The sequence below is a fragment of the Fonsecaea monophora genome (genome assembly GCF_001642475.1).
Source record: "Fonsecaea monophora strain CBS 269.37 chromosome Unknown Scaff83, whole genome shotgun sequence".
Lineage (NCBI taxonomy): Eukaryota > Fungi > Ascomycota > Eurotiomycetes > Chaetothyriales > Herpotrichiellaceae > Fonsecaea > Fonsecaea monophora.
This window is the reverse complement of record NW_019174014.1, coordinates 104,521-120,934: the sequence shown is the minus strand read 5'-3', so window position 1 is coordinate 120,934 and position 16,414 is coordinate 104,521. Positions and strand designations below refer to the sequence as shown.

At 51.7% G+C, this 16,414-nt stretch overlaps 6 protein-coding genes across 6 annotated transcripts; 4 read left to right on the top strand and 2 right to left on the bottom strand.

The window, feature by feature from the left end:
- Positions 1-378: 378 nt before the first annotated feature.
- AYO21_08998 (hypothetical protein) lies at positions 379-2,108 on the top strand (the record flags this gene model as incomplete). Its single annotated transcript, XM_022658937.1, has 4 exons — positions 379-475; positions 529-1,689; positions 1,742-1,843; positions 1,912-2,108. 4 exons carry the CDS (start codon positions 379-381, stop codon positions 2,106-2,108), a joined length of 1,557 nt encoding a protein of 518 aa, XP_022508777.1.
- Positions 2,109-2,905: 797 nt separating this feature from the next.
- On the bottom strand, positions 2,906-4,991 carry AYO21_08997 (hypothetical protein; the record flags this gene model as incomplete). Its single annotated transcript, XM_022658936.1, has 4 exons — positions 2,906-3,345; positions 3,466-3,688; positions 4,483-4,877; positions 4,928-4,991. 4 exons carry the CDS (start codon positions 4,989-4,991, stop codon positions 2,906-2,908), a joined length of 1,122 nt encoding a protein of 373 aa, XP_022508776.1.
- A 396-nt stretch (positions 4,992-5,387) lies between these two features.
- AYO21_08996 (hypothetical protein) lies at positions 5,388-7,103 on the top strand (the record flags this gene model as incomplete). The annotated part of the gene is made up of 1 exon (XM_022658935.1): positions 5,388-7,103. One exon carries the CDS (start codon positions 5,388-5,390, stop codon positions 7,101-7,103), a length of 1,716 nt encoding a protein of 571 aa, XP_022508775.1.
- A 911-nt stretch (positions 7,104-8,014) lies between these two features.
- On the top strand, positions 8,015-10,516 carry AYO21_08995 (hypothetical protein; the record flags this gene model as incomplete). The annotated part of the gene is made up of 7 exons (XM_022658934.1): positions 8,015-8,118; positions 8,171-8,186; positions 8,237-8,440; positions 8,503-8,605; positions 8,671-9,697; positions 9,748-10,079; positions 10,170-10,516. The coding sequence occupies 7 exons, from the start codon at positions 8,015-8,017 to the stop codon at positions 10,514-10,516; spliced, it is 2,133 nt and encodes a 710-aa protein (XP_022508774.1).
- A 1,549-nt stretch (positions 10,517-12,065) lies between these two features.
- On the top strand, positions 12,066-13,866 carry AYO21_08994 (hypothetical protein; the record flags this gene model as incomplete). Its single annotated transcript, XM_022658933.1, has 6 exons — positions 12,066-12,234; positions 12,295-12,590; positions 12,643-13,010; positions 13,083-13,275; positions 13,323-13,428; positions 13,481-13,866. 6 exons carry the CDS (start codon positions 12,066-12,068, stop codon positions 13,864-13,866), a joined length of 1,518 nt encoding a protein of 505 aa, XP_022508773.1.
- Positions 13,867-14,125: 259 nt separating this feature from the next.
- On the bottom strand, positions 14,126-16,207 carry AYO21_08993 (hypothetical protein; the record flags this gene model as incomplete). Its single annotated transcript, XM_022658932.1, has 4 exons — positions 14,126-14,416; positions 14,481-14,805; positions 14,894-15,858; positions 15,914-16,207. The coding sequence occupies 4 exons, from the start codon at positions 16,205-16,207 to the stop codon at positions 14,126-14,128; spliced, it is 1,875 nt and encodes a 624-aa protein (XP_022508772.1).
- Positions 16,208-16,414: the final 207 nt, after the last annotated feature.

Here is a 16,414-nt window from a genome sequence, read left to right as displayed (position 1 = left end):
TGCACGAGTATGCATGTTGAGAAGCCCCACTGGCGAGACTCCCTCCGCTCGCTCGGTAGATCGCATGACAAGATGTAAAAAGCCCTGGAAAGACTGGTCAAGCGAGAAAGCTTTTGCCTGTCATGCGGGCGCTTGACCCATTGACCCAGTGCCAGCAATAGTCTTGTTGTCCATGTTGGAGCTACCGGCCACATTCCGGATCAGGCTCTCCGGAATTCAAGCGGCTGGGATTCTGCCCCTGGACGGCCGATCTTGCCCCGGATTCAGGAGCCCCAGACGGAAGGATCAATATAATCATCAAATGGAGCGTCGTTCCCATGTATCACATCTTGCATACTGCCCTGTCGTACCACGAGGACTGTTATCCCACAAGTCAAGATGATTAGCGAAGGACGAAACAACCGTCTCATCGACAACTGGAAATGTCTCCTCATCTGCTGTGCGGTCAGCATGGCAAACTGTCAATATGGCTTTGGTGAGAGCTTCACTTGGATGTGATGTCGGTACACGAAGCTGAACTCCATGCAGATACCGCAGCAGTTGCCGGATTCCAGGCCATGATCGGCTTCCTCGAAGTCTTCGGCTACAAGGACCCCAAGGTCAAATCGGGATGGAATATCAACACTAAGCCTCAACAGCTGATTTCAAGCTTCCTCAATGTCGGCACCATCGTCGCGGTGCTCATGGGTGGCCCCTTTGCGCATAGATTTGGTCGCAAACCAGCCATCTGGATCGCGTCCCTCATATCGATGGTGGCATGTGGTGTCCAGGTCGGAGCGAACAGTCTTGCAGGTCTCTATGCCGGAAGGATTCTCCTCGGGTTGGGAAATGGGTGGTTCATCCTGTTCTCGAATGTTGCGTGTGTCGAATACGCGCCTCCACAGCATCGAGCCATCCTGGCCTCGTTCTTCGGTTTCTGGGTGAACCTGGGGAGTATCCTCGGAGCCGTGGCCGACAACTACAGCAAAAACTTGCACAGCAGACTGGCATACCAGATTCCGCTGGCTTCGTTGTTCGCAATCCCATTCCTGCTCAGCATCTTCATGTTTTTCGTGCCCGAGTCGCCCCGATGGCTTCTCATGCACAACAGGCCAGAAGAAGCTCGTAGAGCATTGGAGCGGCTTCGGGGGAGATCGCTCAAGCCCGAGCTCATCAACGAGGAATTCATCGAGATGCAGAGAGGTATTGAGCAGGAAAAGGAGCTGGCGTCATCAGCATCGGTGCTGGACATGTTCAAGGGAACCGATCGCCGACGAACCATCTTGGCAGCAGGGGCCATCGCATCGCACGCGGCGTCTGGCGTCTGGTTCACCATCTCGTACAGCACTTTCTTCTACCAGATGGCCGGCATCGACAAGCCATTCCAAGCTACCATTCTGCAGAACTGCCTCGGACTGATCGGCGCCATGTGTGGTATGTTTCTCATGCACAAAGTCTTCGGTCGCCGCTCCATGCTTCTAATCGGCGCTGCTGGCTGCTGTATTTGCATGCTGGTTATCGGTCTGTTGAGCCTCGCTGGCCATGGAAAGAGCGCCGGTCAAGCGCTTGTGGGTTTCGCCCTCATGTTCAGCTTCTTCTACAACGGCTTCACCGGCACCATCACCTGGCCCATTGCTGGTGAACTTGTCAGCTCCCGCCTGCGAGTCTTCAGCGTCGGTCTCGGCACTGGGATCAACTACTTCTTCAACTGTGAGTTTTGCGCGCTGTAATTCGACTGACCTGGCTGACCATGAATTCGCAGGGCTGATCTCGTACTGCACACCGTATTTCCTGAACGCGAACAACCTGAACTGGGGCGCGAAGTACGGCTACATCTGGGCCGGCTCCAACGCCGTGGCATTCGGTGGGTATTCTCCGACACCCCTTGTGTGGGTTCTAAGACCTGCGGCTGACTTTGGGGATTTTTACCAGTGTTTTTCTTCCTCTTGATACCAGAGACCAAGGGCCGGTCGCTGGAGGAGATCGACGAGATGTTCATCAACAAGGTCCCGCGCAGTCAATTCAAGACGTACCAGTGCGTGTCGTCAGAGCGGGCGCGCGAAATCGCCGTCAAGGAGCTGGACGAAGTGAGCAAGAGTGGCGCAATCGTTCATGAGGAGAGGGTCTGAACCGCAACATCCCAAATTTACAAGTAGCTAGTCCATGACTCTGCAGAGGTGCCTATAGGGAGCGCCCAGTTTCAATCATATTCTTGCTCTCCTTCAACTGTCGCGGTTTTCGATAGTCTCGTCTTTTGCCCCCACTGTTTTTCCCGTGTCTGGGTTTTTGACAACTTTGTTGGAACTGTTAGTCTGACCCTTTGACTAACCACAACACTACAAGTACCGAGAACAAAACATACCGAGTACCGGATTGGAGGTGTGGGTGGCACGGGTGGGTACAACTCCGTAGGTGTAGATAGGGACAACTTCATCTTTTCGGCATCATACTTGATGTGCGCCCTCGTGGAGAATAGAATAATGTATCGGAAGTCGAAGCCCAAGGTAGTCATTGTAGGGACTAACCCATATCGGGACTTGATGCAGGGGCAGCAGCATATTATCACGTCACGCCCTCGTATCGTGGTCCGTCGTTTGTGCCAAGAAGCATCCAGTAGGTGCTAGGTAATTAGACGAAGTGCGTCCGCTAGCATCTGTTGTATTTTTTGGGGGGTTCAGCCTGTCATCAGCCCTGTCTTGTACAGCGCACTGATCTCGACGTGCACTTTCCAGCCCAGAGAATGTGCCCACATTGTCAATCATCACCATGGGTCATTCAGCTAACTGAGGTCACCATACCACCACCCTCACTGGGAGGGCGACCTCTGGCCAACATATTTCCGTAGACCTCTCAGAGCACTGCTCTCGTCTGTCCTATTCTCTTTTCCTCTTTCGTAGTCCTGCTGTCTGGGTAGGGTTTGAAACCCCTACTCTCCTTCTCCTTCTTCCTCGTCGGCACTAGCAGAAGGTGTATTGACCCCTTCATCCTTCTCATAGTCTTCGTCGTTAAAATCAGAATCCTCGGCTTCTCTCATGTAGTCTTCATGATCTAGCAACGATTCGCCTTCCTCGTCACTATCACTCCATTCGGCAATTTGAATGATTCTTCTGACCTTGTTCCTGGTAGTCCACACTGCCCCGTAGAGCGCGATATACCTGCTCATCATCTCTTCTGCGCTTTCATCATTGGGCTCTAAGTTGATTCGGGTTATTTCGTTCATCAGATGCTTCCGGTCCTTCTTTGGCATCTGACTTCCCCCGTGGCCAAGGTCCTCCTCACTCTCCAGCTCGCCTTTGGCGGCCATTTGCGCGATCTGTTCAAAGCTCGGAGGTGGGTCAAAAATGCTGGAGTCCACTTCGGGCATTGCTAGAAGGCACACATTGGCCAGAGTCATAATGACCACGGGTCATTCCCACTCACGCTCCGCACTCTGTGGATTCATCGGCCTTCACTCTTCTGGATGTGCCTGCCTCTTGTCAGACATACACAGTTCCAGCTCCTGAGTCTTTGATTTGATCGTATATACCCAAGATTCTTCACCGCGATCCTGTTTCCGTGTGACGATGTCGTAAATCTCCCTGATCAGTTTCCTTGCCGCTGGAGGTAGCTCAGCGTTTTCTTCAGGCTTGCTGAGCTTTGGCCTCAACATCCAATCACGAAGAACTTCCGAGAGTCTGGTTGCATCCCGTTTCAATTCAGCAGTATAGTCCTTGGCGCCTCAAGTAGTCGCAGGGCGTTCTTCAGATTGTGGAACGAGTTGTCCATATCATTCAGAATTTGAGTCATGATACTCAAGTCTGATGCTTCGAGACCCTGCCGTTCGAAACGCGGTTGGTCTTTCGATGACGTTGCGCTCGTTGTCTCCATGGCGAGTACGTTGTGGCTGTCGTTGAGTTTACTTGAAGAAACAGAAGTTGACTGGAATGGTGAGAAGCAAGGATGGGAAATGAAAGTGAGACTGAAGAGAGTGGTCGATGGGAACTTTATAGTGGTAATAATTAGTTGCCAGTCGACCCTTGAATTTCGTTATGAAGCCATCTGATCCCTACAACCGCTATGGCAATGTCTGATCTCATCGACCCAAGCTTGAAGATGGATTCATTGATCTAGAATACACGACCATTCGCGTGTAGCCCCCTCGTTTGTTCTTGGAAGTCTAGCGACTGATGGTTACCTCAGCTCTTTGCCTCTAGCCATGAACTGCATTGTGTTTCTTGCCCACATTTCCATGGCCGTTTCCCAGTTCCACTTGTAACCACCATATCTCTGGAGTTCGCTAGCTTCACCTCGCAGAAGCCCTGAAATATCTGCATCCAAACACCATGAGTCTTCTTAGCTTATCCTCCAAGTCTCAACTAGCTCCAAGTGCTTTGTCCGTCCGCATCATGCTTTGCCCTCAAATTTACCCTGTCGCCGCAACGGGTAGATTCTAATGAACCCTTACGAAGTCAAGCTCGAACCTCACTTAGGAGTCTGTTTCCCTTTGCGCAGCTCCACCAATACCTTCTCCATCAACTCTGCACGAACCTTCAATGGCTCAATTACAGCCGCGGGCATCCCCTGGAGCGTTGCGCTCGCGACGTGGCGACATCTCTGCTGTAGTAACGCTCTGGCCGAATCAGTGTCCCACGCATCCCCATATCGAGCCCAGATCGCCGCAGTATCGTGGTCAGTAGTGAGCTTGTGACCCATGCTGTCAATCATCCGTTTGCTGTAGTCGTCCCACACCCTTAATATCTCTCTCAAATTACCCGAGAATGATTCCAGAAAGAACACTAGGTCCTGGGGTTCGTCTTCGCTTAGAATGGCCGCTGATGGTTGAAGCGCTGATGGCATGAGTCGCCGGATCGTTGTCATGATATGCTCTATCAAGTTCAATGCGTCGAGCTCCTCGTGATCTGACCGTATAGTATCCAGCTGAAAGCATCCCTCTGCTAGTAGAGCATACCGTACCAGAGCACCATAAGCACAACACCAACTATCCACGGCTGAGAAGCATCAAATATTGACATACTCAAAGCCACCGTCTGTCTTTTTGCGTTTGTCTCGCATCATGGTCATCCAATGTTCAGTTTTAATGTCGCCATTCTAGCATTTCCACAGTCTTATTTCTGTCACTATTCCAGACAATGGTCCGAGTAGCTGGAACCAGAAAATACCGTCGCAAAAGTGTATATGTAAGGAGGGGGAAAGTTCTATTCAATCCAACGTGGGAAGATTGCCAACAAAGGCTAGATAGTTTTCTAAGTGCTAATAGTATCATAGAATTCATATGGGTGAGGTGTGGTCTGCTCCGAGGTCTTTCCGAACAAACCCCCACTAAACGATCTCGTGCCTCGGCGCTACTTACATGTCATGACACATTTTACTTCCCACAAAGCAACTGTCGTCAACGCGCAACGGTCGAGATGACGGATGATCATCTCCAAAGTGACGCTCCCAGGACGTCGGACTCGTACTATGATCTGTCAGCTTTCAGCCGACCTGTGAGCACAAATAACAAACAAGCCCAACTCTGGTTTAATCGAGGTCTAGTGTGGAGTTACGCCTTCAACCATGAGGAATCAGCTGAATGTTTCCGAAAGGCCATCGCCTTGGATCCTAACTGTACCATGGCCTACTGGGGCCTGGCATATGCCCTGGGTCCCAACTACAACAAACCATGGGAGTTTTTTGACGGAGAGGAGCTCGAATCCACCGTGACCCGAACGCATGCTGCTGTGCAGAAAGCAAAGAATGAAGCCATCAATGCCACGCCCGTCGAGAAGGCCTTGGTAGATGCACTCGAGTTTCGATATCCGCTCCCACACGCTGCCGCTGACTGCTCCATCTGGAATCGACCCTACGCGGATGCTATGCGATCGGTGTACGAAGCATTCAGTGATGACCTTGACGTGTCAGTGCTCTACGCTGATGCCCTGATGAATCTAACACCCTGGAAACTCTGGGACTTGTCTACCGGACAGCCAGCGACTGGCTCGAGGACGCTAGAAGTCAAGGCTGTCCTCGATCACGCCTTGGCTGTGAAGGGTGGATTACAGCATCCTGGTGTCTTACACCTCTACATACATCTGATGGAAATGTCCAGCACCCCTGAGCTTGCGATGCCCATTGCAGACCACTTAAGAGGGTTGATACCTGATGCTGGCCACTTGCAACATATGCCTACCCACCTTGACATACTTTGCGGCGACTACCGCAGAGCGATCGCTTCGAATATGGATGCGATTCGCGCGGATGAGAAGTTTTTGGCGCGAGCCGGTCCGCTGAACTTCTACAGCCTCTATCGATGTCACGATTACCATTTTCGCCTTTACGCTGCAATGTTTGCTGGTCAGTCAAAGATTGCACTGCAAACTGCCGACTGGCTCGAAGCAACAGTTCCAGAGGACCTCCTTCGCGTTAAGTCCCCGCCAATGGCCGACTGGCTCGAAGCCTTCCATGGCATGCGTGTGCATGCGCTCATTCGCTTCGGCATGTGGCAGGAAATCCTTAACTTACCTCTACCCAAAGATCAAGAGCTTTACTGTGTGACAACGGCTTTGATTCACTATGCAAAGGGTGTCGCGTCGGCAGCTACGGGGAATGTAGAAGAAGCAGAGAATCAACGCACCCTCTTCAACGAAGCAGTTTCGCGGGTTAAGTCCACCCGAACGCTGTTCAACAACACCTGCCTGGATATTCTTGCCATCGCCCGATCAATGTTGGACGGTGAATTGGAATACCGACAGCGAAACTTCGATGTCGCATTTGACCATCTCCGTAAAGCCATTGCTCTCGATGATGCACTGCCATATGACGAGCCTTGGGGGTGGATGCAGCCGCCCCGACATGCTTACGGTGCCCTCCTCTTGGAACAAGGCCACACCGAGCTGGCCGCTGCGGTGTATAGTGCAGATCTGGGATTCGACGACACGCTTCCTCGAGCTCTTCGCCATCCAAACAATGTCTGGGCACTCCGTGGGTATTTTGAATGTCTGATGAAGCTGGGCCGTATAGCAGAAGCTCGACTTATTCGACCCCAGCTGGCGCATGCGACTGCCATGGCAGATGTGCCTATCAAATTCTCATGCTTTTGCCGGACAGACCATGCTAGCCGGTCGACGCGAGAGCCTTCTGCGTGACGGGGCAGCGGAGTTGGACATGTTCATCAGGCACAAGACATCTTCTTTGTGGACCATGGTTGGTATATGGGTCGTTAGGCACCTACCCACAATATGTTCGGCGGCATTACACTAAGCTGGTGAATAAGGTTGCTGTCAGTCACACCCAGGCATTGAGCATCTCTAGGGGCCGGGCTACTTGAGACACACTGACAACGCCGACGCTGAGAGTTGTCGTGTAGGCCTGCGTTAAAACCACGTTGGGATTTGAATTGGCAGACATCGTTGAGCTGACTCTGGACTGTCTCTCCTCAATACTGGGTACGAGATCTGGCTCATCATGCCGATGCTGATGGGAACATATTGAGTTATCCACTGACGGTATATGGGTAAACGTTCTGGGTGTCGCTGACTTCGGCTCATGAAAGAAAATGCAAAAACCTAGGCTTACTTGTAATCTTGTGCCGCTCTTCTGGGCAAGCTGCTGATACCTTCCTTTGAAGCTGGGGGTATTTCCGGATGGCTCCTAAGCCAATACCAGGGGCCCCTTGCGTTCTGGAGTTTGCGGCAAGGGGCGGCTGCTCAGGGCTGGCCATACATAGGCTCGCTTACTTGCAGGTGAGAATGATTGGGCACGGGACCCTGGGGTGGCCAAGCTGATGCCCACAAAGTTTTCGTGGGGGGTTTTCTCCGCATCCATCCACTGACTGGGTGCTAACTGGTGCCTCGACGGCCCTAGATGGGCCTGGTGCCCTGTCAAACGAGCCCTATTCGCCCGCTCCCACACCTGCCTGTGAGGACTCCGCGTGGTTCGGGCTGTTGTCGCCGCTGTGTCCGCCGCCGCAGCACTTATCTAAGCCGTTAACCCCTCCCCCCAAAAATTCCCCCGATCCATCATCCTCTCTAGTCGCGGGAAACTCGAAACCGCAGCCATGGAAAACTTCCACGACTTGATCAGGAGCCAGGCGCTCCTCTCCTCAGCGTGCGCTAAACAAACAGCAACACCTTCCAGCGCGTCCAGCGCTCCAGAGAAGCGGTACCGATGTATAGACTGTGGGCAAGGCTTCTCGCGCGCTGAACACTTGAAGCGCCATCAAACTCGACGTGAGTTGCCACTGAACGCCTGCTCAACGCTGCTGACGTCCCTTGTACAGACACCGGAGCCAAACCGTTCTCTTGCGTTTTCTGTTCTCGAGACTTCTCACGGAAGTACGATATTTGTGCCTTGTCCGTTCCTCGAAATCGTCCCACTGATGCCGGAGGCAGAGATCGATTACAAACCCATTATAGCCACTGTCAACGGCGAGGAGACCGAGATGTCCCCAGCTCGATTCCCAAAGGCCGAAGACCGCATGCCTGTGTGACGGTGACTACACTATTGACACCACGACAGACATGCATTTTGCTGACCTTGACCAAGTGCATTTCGTCCAAGATTCGCTGCGACGGAGGCAGTCCTTGTGCGCCGTGCAAGAAGAAACAAGTTGCCTGCCGTCAAAAGCACTCCCTTCGCGAAAGTTCAAGTAGGACATTCCAACCTTCTGCACGGAAAGACAGGGACTGGCGGTGATGCTGACTACCCTTCCAGTTGCCGAAGAATTAGGCCCGTTAGGCGACCGCGTATCCATTCAAGCGCTTCTGAACGGTGGTACCGACACCTTCACAGAAACGTTTAATCTTCCCCCTTGCGATGATCGACAAAGAGGACTGCAGTTTCATCAACAACACGAAGAAGGAGAGGATGAAGAGACCGATACCGTGGCCCCAAAATCAGAGGTTGAAAGTCCAGCTACTTTTGACTTCTCCGGGATGTTCCAAATACCTATGGGGTTTGACGATCAGTACCTCGACTTTTGGACAGGGCCTTTCGGACTGACCCAGTCACCTTCCTATACTGATTTGCAGCTGGAAGTTTACGATCCGTCCATTATATCCCCAGAGGCTCAGATTAGCTCCACACCTTCTAGCTCGACGCAGCAACCTTCGGATCAGGCGCAATATGTTTCAGCACTGAATATGGCAATTTATAACAAACTATGGTGCCTGGCCCTGGATGAAAAATCTCGCCAGGAATTGACTGCATGCCTGAATTTCTTACTAACCTCAGAGAAAATCCGCAAGTTCATCTCCCTTTACTTTCGTAATTGGCACCTGAACTGTCCCATCATACATCGACCGTCATTCGACCCCGGCAAAGTCCCAGTCGGTTTAGTTATCAGTGTGGTCTTTATTGGCGCCATGTACTCGAAAGATCAGACAGAAAGGCTAGCTGCGAAGAGACTGGTCGATGTTGCGGAATTGGTGGTTTTCGACTCGGAAATTTTCTCCTTCGAAGCTGAAGTCACTCGATCCATACAAAGCGACTACCTACAAGCGCCTTCAGACACTCTTCAGCAGGACCATGACTGGGAGGTTTTTCAAGAGCTTCAGGCTGGCTACTTGATGGTTGTTGCCCAGTATTGGGGCGGATCCCGAGGGTCCAAACGAAGGGCAATGCAATCTCGGCTCGGAGATGTCATTAATGTCGCTCGAAGCATGCAGTTACATCATGCTCGTCATCGGCCGTCTGATCGCATTTCGGAAGTCGCTTGGCTACAAAAAGAGACAAAGATCCGGTATGTGCTTGGATCTTTCTGCTTAGCCTTTACTAAACGCGTCTATGCAGCACCATCTCCGTCATTGCATTGCTGGATTGCGCCATGAGAATCTACTCAAACTATCCATGCCGCATAACCCTTGGCGAACTCGATAATGATCTTCCCTGTAAAGAGGCCATCTTCAGCTCACGACACCCTTTCATGCAGGACGACTCGATCTTTGCACCACGATTGACCATGTCTCAAGCCTTCGCTCTTCTGTTTGACGGAAAAGCAAGGACTTCTGATTCAGCAAAAGAGTCGATGCTAGTTGCAGACGAATCTGAAAACGGAACGACCTTGGAAGAGACAGAAGGCAATTGCAATCTCACCATCTTTGACCTGTTCATTCTCATCCATTGTAAGTTCCTTATTTACTCCATTTAACTGCACTATCGTCTCTGTCACTAGCCAACATCTAGTATGTCATCTCAACTGACCTGTTCATCAGTTTTGTACACATACGTACATTCCTGTGTAATGACCATGTCACTTAACCTACCCACGACCAATTTTGGTCGCCGGATCAATGGGGCAAAGACTTCCAATTTCGCCGTTAGCTCCATGGGTCAAGATATCAAAGGCGCTTTGGACAGATGGCGCCGACTGTGGGAAGTTCTTTGCTCACAAACGTCAGATAAATCCCTGAAAGCTGAAGGCATGTACCGCAATGCTCTTCACTTCTGGATCGTCCTTCAATCTATCATGGCCAAAGAGGAGGCAGTCGATGTTATCACCAGCATGGAGGTCAACTGCGATGACGCATTGACAAAGCTCAAGGTCCTCTTTCAGGACTAACAACAAGTAAGATATATGATACCCAATGTAAAATCACCCTAGGTCGTTATGGCTATCCTTCATCTGTGTCCTACCTGAATTAGCTTTCTCTTGATCGAGGTTCCTTGCCCAGTTCTCCGCTGTTAAGGACTCAACATTGGAGGGTAGCGTACTGAGGTCATAACCTGCCCTATCGTAGAAGAGTGTCCTGACAAACATGTGGAGGTGTTTCTTCAGCCTTGATATAGGTAGCAAGGGATCCACCCGCACCCCTGAAGAGGACGGTAACGGGGTCACCTGTACAGTGTGTTGGCCCAGAAGACCTAGCGGCTAGAGACAAGTCCCTTGACGGTACAGATACCAGGGCCCAGGGCTGAAACGTTGGCGTCTTCCTCCCAAGGATTGTGCTTGCAGATTGTCATAGCAGCTCTCGCAGTCTGACATCCAACGTTCGCCCACCATTGACCATTGCCCTTCAGTCTTGTTGTCAATCCTAGGTTTTTGACAACTCCTACGTCTCTACTAACCACCCAGGTAGAGGCAGCGCAGGCACTTGGTGACACCAGTGACACTTCCCTTCGTAATGACGTCACCCTTCACCGGCTTACACGGCAGCCACGACTGCCGCGGGGAAACCGCCAGAATAATATTAATGAGAGCGGCTTGCGGCTTGCGGCCTTCGGGCTCCTAGTGTTTGAAGCTCGATCATCCGTATTTGATCCAAATGACAGCCACAATCTAAACTCAACTTCGACTTCGATGTTCTTCCCACTCCATCATTCCGTCTGCCTATCACTTGTACGGTTCCGAGTACCTTCGGAAACCCGATCAGACCTGACTCTACACGCGAGTTCCTAATCTCTTGCTGCCCCGCAGAGTCCCCGGCTCAGGCCACCAGCTGCCATGATTCGCCCAAGCCCTGATCCGTCAACAAGCTAGCTGCTCGGTACAAACCTCGAAGGTAAGCAGCGTGGCAGATTTCCAAATCCTGGCTTGATCCGGTGCCCCCTTGAACTCAAGGAGATTTTGGACAGCTTAGCTGCCAACATGGTCTACCATCTGCCGGTTCACCTCCTGTTGGAGCTGCTGCCAGCTTGTATCAAGACCCCCTCGCGTTCCCTGATCCCTCGCTAACACTAACATCAGATGCCACGCAACCAACTTGATCGCCTCCAACTCCAAAATACTCCTCGTCGTCTTCCCCAACTTTACGGAGATGTGGCATTGTGGGGAACGGAAGAATGGTGTCATTTGCACCGAGCTGCTGGACCACGTTGATGTATGAGGAACACCCAGAAGGGGATTTATCATGACTATTTTGGGACTCTCGATCCTATGTGGTGAACCCCACCTTCGTCAAAATGTGTTACCGACAGGTGATGTCCTTTCCCTTGGGGTAAAGGTGACCCACGAAACTGCCGTTGCTTGGAGAAACCTGGGGAAGCCACAGCGAGCTGTTTTGAGCAGACCCATCTAGACCTTTGCGGAGGCTGGCATAAAGACGGCAGCACGGTATCAACCCGCAGGACACTCCCCCTGGAAAGTTTTGATACTTTTGCAAGCTCTCAGAATGGGTGCAGGAAACAAGTACAATTTTCTTGTCGTCTTCTTTGTGACCTTCGGGTCTCTCACCTATGGCTACAATTCCGCAGTTATTGGAGCTGTCATTGGCCTACCATCCTTCTTCACGTACTTCAACATCGACATCAAATCAAGCGGTGGCTCCCGAATCACCGGAGGTGAGACTCTACACCGCAGAATGGAAGTTTTAGAATCTGTGATTGACTTGCTGTCGACAGCAACCAATGGACTCTTTGCAGGGGGTGGCTTCATTGGCTGCATTTTCATCACCTGGCTAGCTGATAAGGTGGGCCGGAAGAGATCCATACAGATCACCGCCTCTGTTTGTATCGTCGCCGGTGCCATTCAGGCTGGCTCTGTCCATATTGCCATGTTTCTGGTTGCTCGCTTCATGATGGGCTTCGGCGTTGGCATGGTCAATTCCATCACACCTCTCTATCAATCCGAAGTTTCCCCTGCCCACTCTCGTGGCCGAATGGTGGGCAGTCACGGGTTCATTCTTTGCGTCGGATATGTGAGCTTGTCCTCCGTTTTTCCGTCTAGCTACTTTCTCACGCTTGATTTAGGGATTAGCCGGATGGACAGGCTATGGCTGCTACTTCTTGGAGAACCAGGAAGCGCAGTGGCGTCTTTGCCTTGCACTACAAATCGTCCCACCACTCTGCCTTCTCGTGGGCTCTCCGTGGCTTCCTGAGTCCCCTCGTTACTTGGTTGCAAACGACATGCAAGAAAAAGGGTTTGAGGTCCTTAAAAGATTGCATCATCAACCCGAGGATGAGGACGACACTATTGCTCGAGAGGAGCTGTATCAAATCCGTCAGCAACTTGATCTCGAGAAACGCGAAGGCTGGAGACAAGGCTGGATCAAAGGCTGGATTCTCCTGTTTTCCAGGAAGTCTTACCGGAAGCGTTTGCTCTTTGGATTTCTCCTTCTGTGAGCCTTTACATTTATATCCTCGCTTCCAACTGCCGCCTTTGGAGTTGTGGCACTTGCTAACCCTCGCAGTGGCCTGGTTCAGAGCACAGGGTGCCTGGTCATCAACAATTATCAAGTCCTTCTTTACAACGGTCTCAGCCTCTACGGAGCGATGCCTCTCATGCTATACGCCCTTTGGGACACTTGGGCTGCCTTTATGAATTTCGTCAATAGTCTTCTTCTTGACAAGCTTGGCCGAATCCCGATCATGGTTGTCGGACAGGTATGATACATTGCCATCTCTGTGCGTAGCACATGCTAACTATTTAGATTGGATGCTCCATCTCTGTCGCTGGGTTTACTGCTTGTCTCGCAAGATACGGTGGTACCGACAACCGTGTGGGAAATGGGTTCGGCGTCTTCTTCCTCTACCTCTGTATGTCTTCCTCGATTGCGATCACGATCTCCAGACACTAACTCTCCAGTAGTCGTGACTTTCTTCGGTGGCTCAATGGATGCTTCATCCTACGTCTACTCTTCTGAGATCTTCCCGACTTCAATCCGTGCCCAAGGAACAGGGTTCAGTGTCTCGGGTTTGTTTGCTTTCAGCTTAATCTACACCATGTGTGCCCCAGTCGCGTTCAACAGCATTGGTTGGAAGTATTACCTGATCTTCATCATTGTGCCGCTGATTGGAGCTGCGATCATGGCACTGTTCTACCCCGAGACCAAAGGCCTTGCTCTGGAAGAAATTGGGCAAAAGTTCGGTGACGAGGTTGCCATTGATCTCACCCACCTCTCGGCTGAAGAGAGAGCCAGACTGGACAAGGCTCTAGTGCATTCAGAAGTTGTGGAAATGGAGATCAAGGCTTGAAAGTTGTACTGGGTGAATTTCTATCCCGTGAGGTGTAACGGGAAGCAGAGATCGTCGATTACTGCCCTGGATTGGCTCCTCGAGTGTCATCACCCACGAGCAGGGCGCGAAGCTAATGCTAGTCAAGGTGACAGTCTATCTCTATCGGGTATTAAGATTACTAGTAAATCAATAAACAACAATCCCGTGTCCAGTATCTGCTGTTTCACCATCTAGATCCAGTTTATTTCTCTGCCGTCGTCTCTCCTTTGCGCCGCAATCACCATTTGAACATGATCACGGGGTTCATCAATTCATCGTGGATGTTCTGGTGCCATCTTGGTCCGGTTGTACGACGGCCACTTCTTGTCATAAATGGTCTATTCTCTGAATTTGTAGTTCTAACTGCGACAGTGGTGGGGACCTCTGGCGCTTCTGCTCTTCTCAGGTCTCTTTTCCCGGTCCGGACGTCTTCGAACCTCGACAGGTGGGTGATATTGCCTATGGCAACAGGGGGAGGTGGGCTGTCGTTGTCAATGCAGCGCATTTTCTCCCTAGCACTCGCTGCGGACTGTCGAACTGTATCTCTGCTGTGTGTTTCGCTTCTATAGAACTGAGGTGGGGTCTCAGCCAACAGGCCTGAACTTCGATCTTGCTCTGATCTTCGCCCCATAGATGTAGAAGAGCACCGGCACTGGGAAGAAGAGCAGGCAAAGAAATGCCAGGAGCGAGGTTGCCCAGGGGACGCCGAGGTTGTGGTACATGGCCGGGGCGAACAGGGGGAAGCCAGCGCCAGCGATGGATCGCACAAAGGTGTTCACGGCGATGGCGCTGTTGGAGTAGAACCCATAGCAGTCAATGATGAAGTTTGTCCCTTGCCAGAAGGTCGACAGGCAGCCCATGCCTAGGAGGGCCGTGGCGAGGATCTGCGGGACCCAGGTGATGTTTGGATTAGACGTCCTAGCCATGGGTTAGTAAACGTACTGTTCATCCACCGTAAAACCTGCAGAAGTAGCCAGCTCGAAGAGGGGAGGGAGGGCGGCATTACCAGGCAAACAGGAACAAGCCAATTGGGAGTACGCCGGCTCCAATGATCATTGGCGGCAGTCTCTCCTCGGGAATGACCTTGCCGTGCTTCTTGAAGGCCTTTGTGAAATTTGTCCTTGTCGAGTAGGCAATCATACCAGTTCCCATTGCAATGCCGACAATAAAAGCGGCGAATGGGAGAGAGCCGACGCCAGGATTCCAACCTCGCTGTTCCTGGAACGAGATGGGATAGGCCTCGAAGAGGAGATATAGGATGCCGTAGATGAAGCTCATATAGGCGGTAATCAGGGCCAGGATCGGTTCCTGGACAAACATGACGAATGGGCGAACGAGGTATATAGTCGTCAATGTCTTGATGTTGACTCGACTCTCGTCCGCTTTGGCGTGTAGTGCCCAGTTTCGCGTTTCGTATCGCAGTCGCTTGGCTTTCATTTGGAGGATTCTCGCGGCCGAGGTTTCGGGGATCAGGACCAGGCCGATACATCCAAACAGTGCGGTCATGATCAAGGTAATCCAAGCGGTCCATCGCCAGCCAAGATGGGACTGAGTGACGAAGCCGCCAATGATAGGTCCGGCGACCGGTCCAGTGAAGGCAGAGGCTGCAAACACGCAAATCCCATACGCCCTCTCAACGGGTCCCCAGATATCAGCCATGGCGCCTCCAACCACAGCTAATGGCGCCGCTGCTGCGAACCCTCCAAAGAAACGACCGAGCATGATTGTTTCCACGTTCTGAGCCACGGCTACTGGAATTTGAAAGACCGAGAAGACAAAATATCCCGCAAAGAGAGGTATCCGTCGCCCAAAGACTTCCGATGCTGGTCCAAAAAGGATAGGGCCGAACACAAAACCAAGAAGGAAGAGTGAAACCCCGAGGGTAGACGGAATCTCGCCAATATGGTATTCTTCGGCCACAGGACGAATAGCAACGGAATAGATCGAGCTGGCAAAGGTGACCACAAAGGTCTTTTTCACACCAGGTCAGCGGATCAAATTCTCTGCTCATTTCTGGGAACCCTACCATCAGACCCATGGAAATGGTAATCGCCCATCGTTTTCCCTTCGACCAATTCTTGGGATTTTCTGGATCGTCTGGGCCATCAAACTCGACTAGATCATTCTGGGGTTCAAGAGCCGGGCATATATGGTCGGGAACATTGATATCTTCGCCTTTGTCGAGGTCTTGGAGCGCAAGAACGTCGGACTCCTCCTCGAGAGGCATTGCAGGCTTCTCGATTCCGGTATTGTCGTCTAGCGTGGACGAGGATGCCGAAGCAAACGGGGCCTGTGTTAATGCTGGCCGGGGCTCTTCCATTCTCATTGCAATAGATGCCGGTGTCAATCGGTATGTATGACGACGACCGCCATGCTGAATACTGGCAAAGAAGCACTATTAAAATATCTTAAACAGCAACAAGAATAGACGTCGTGCCTCTCAAGCACCGGGTTTGGTGCAAGCGGCCGCATGACGCTGGACTTAAAAGGCTCCGTTGTCGGATATACGGCAAAGGCGAGGTGCGGA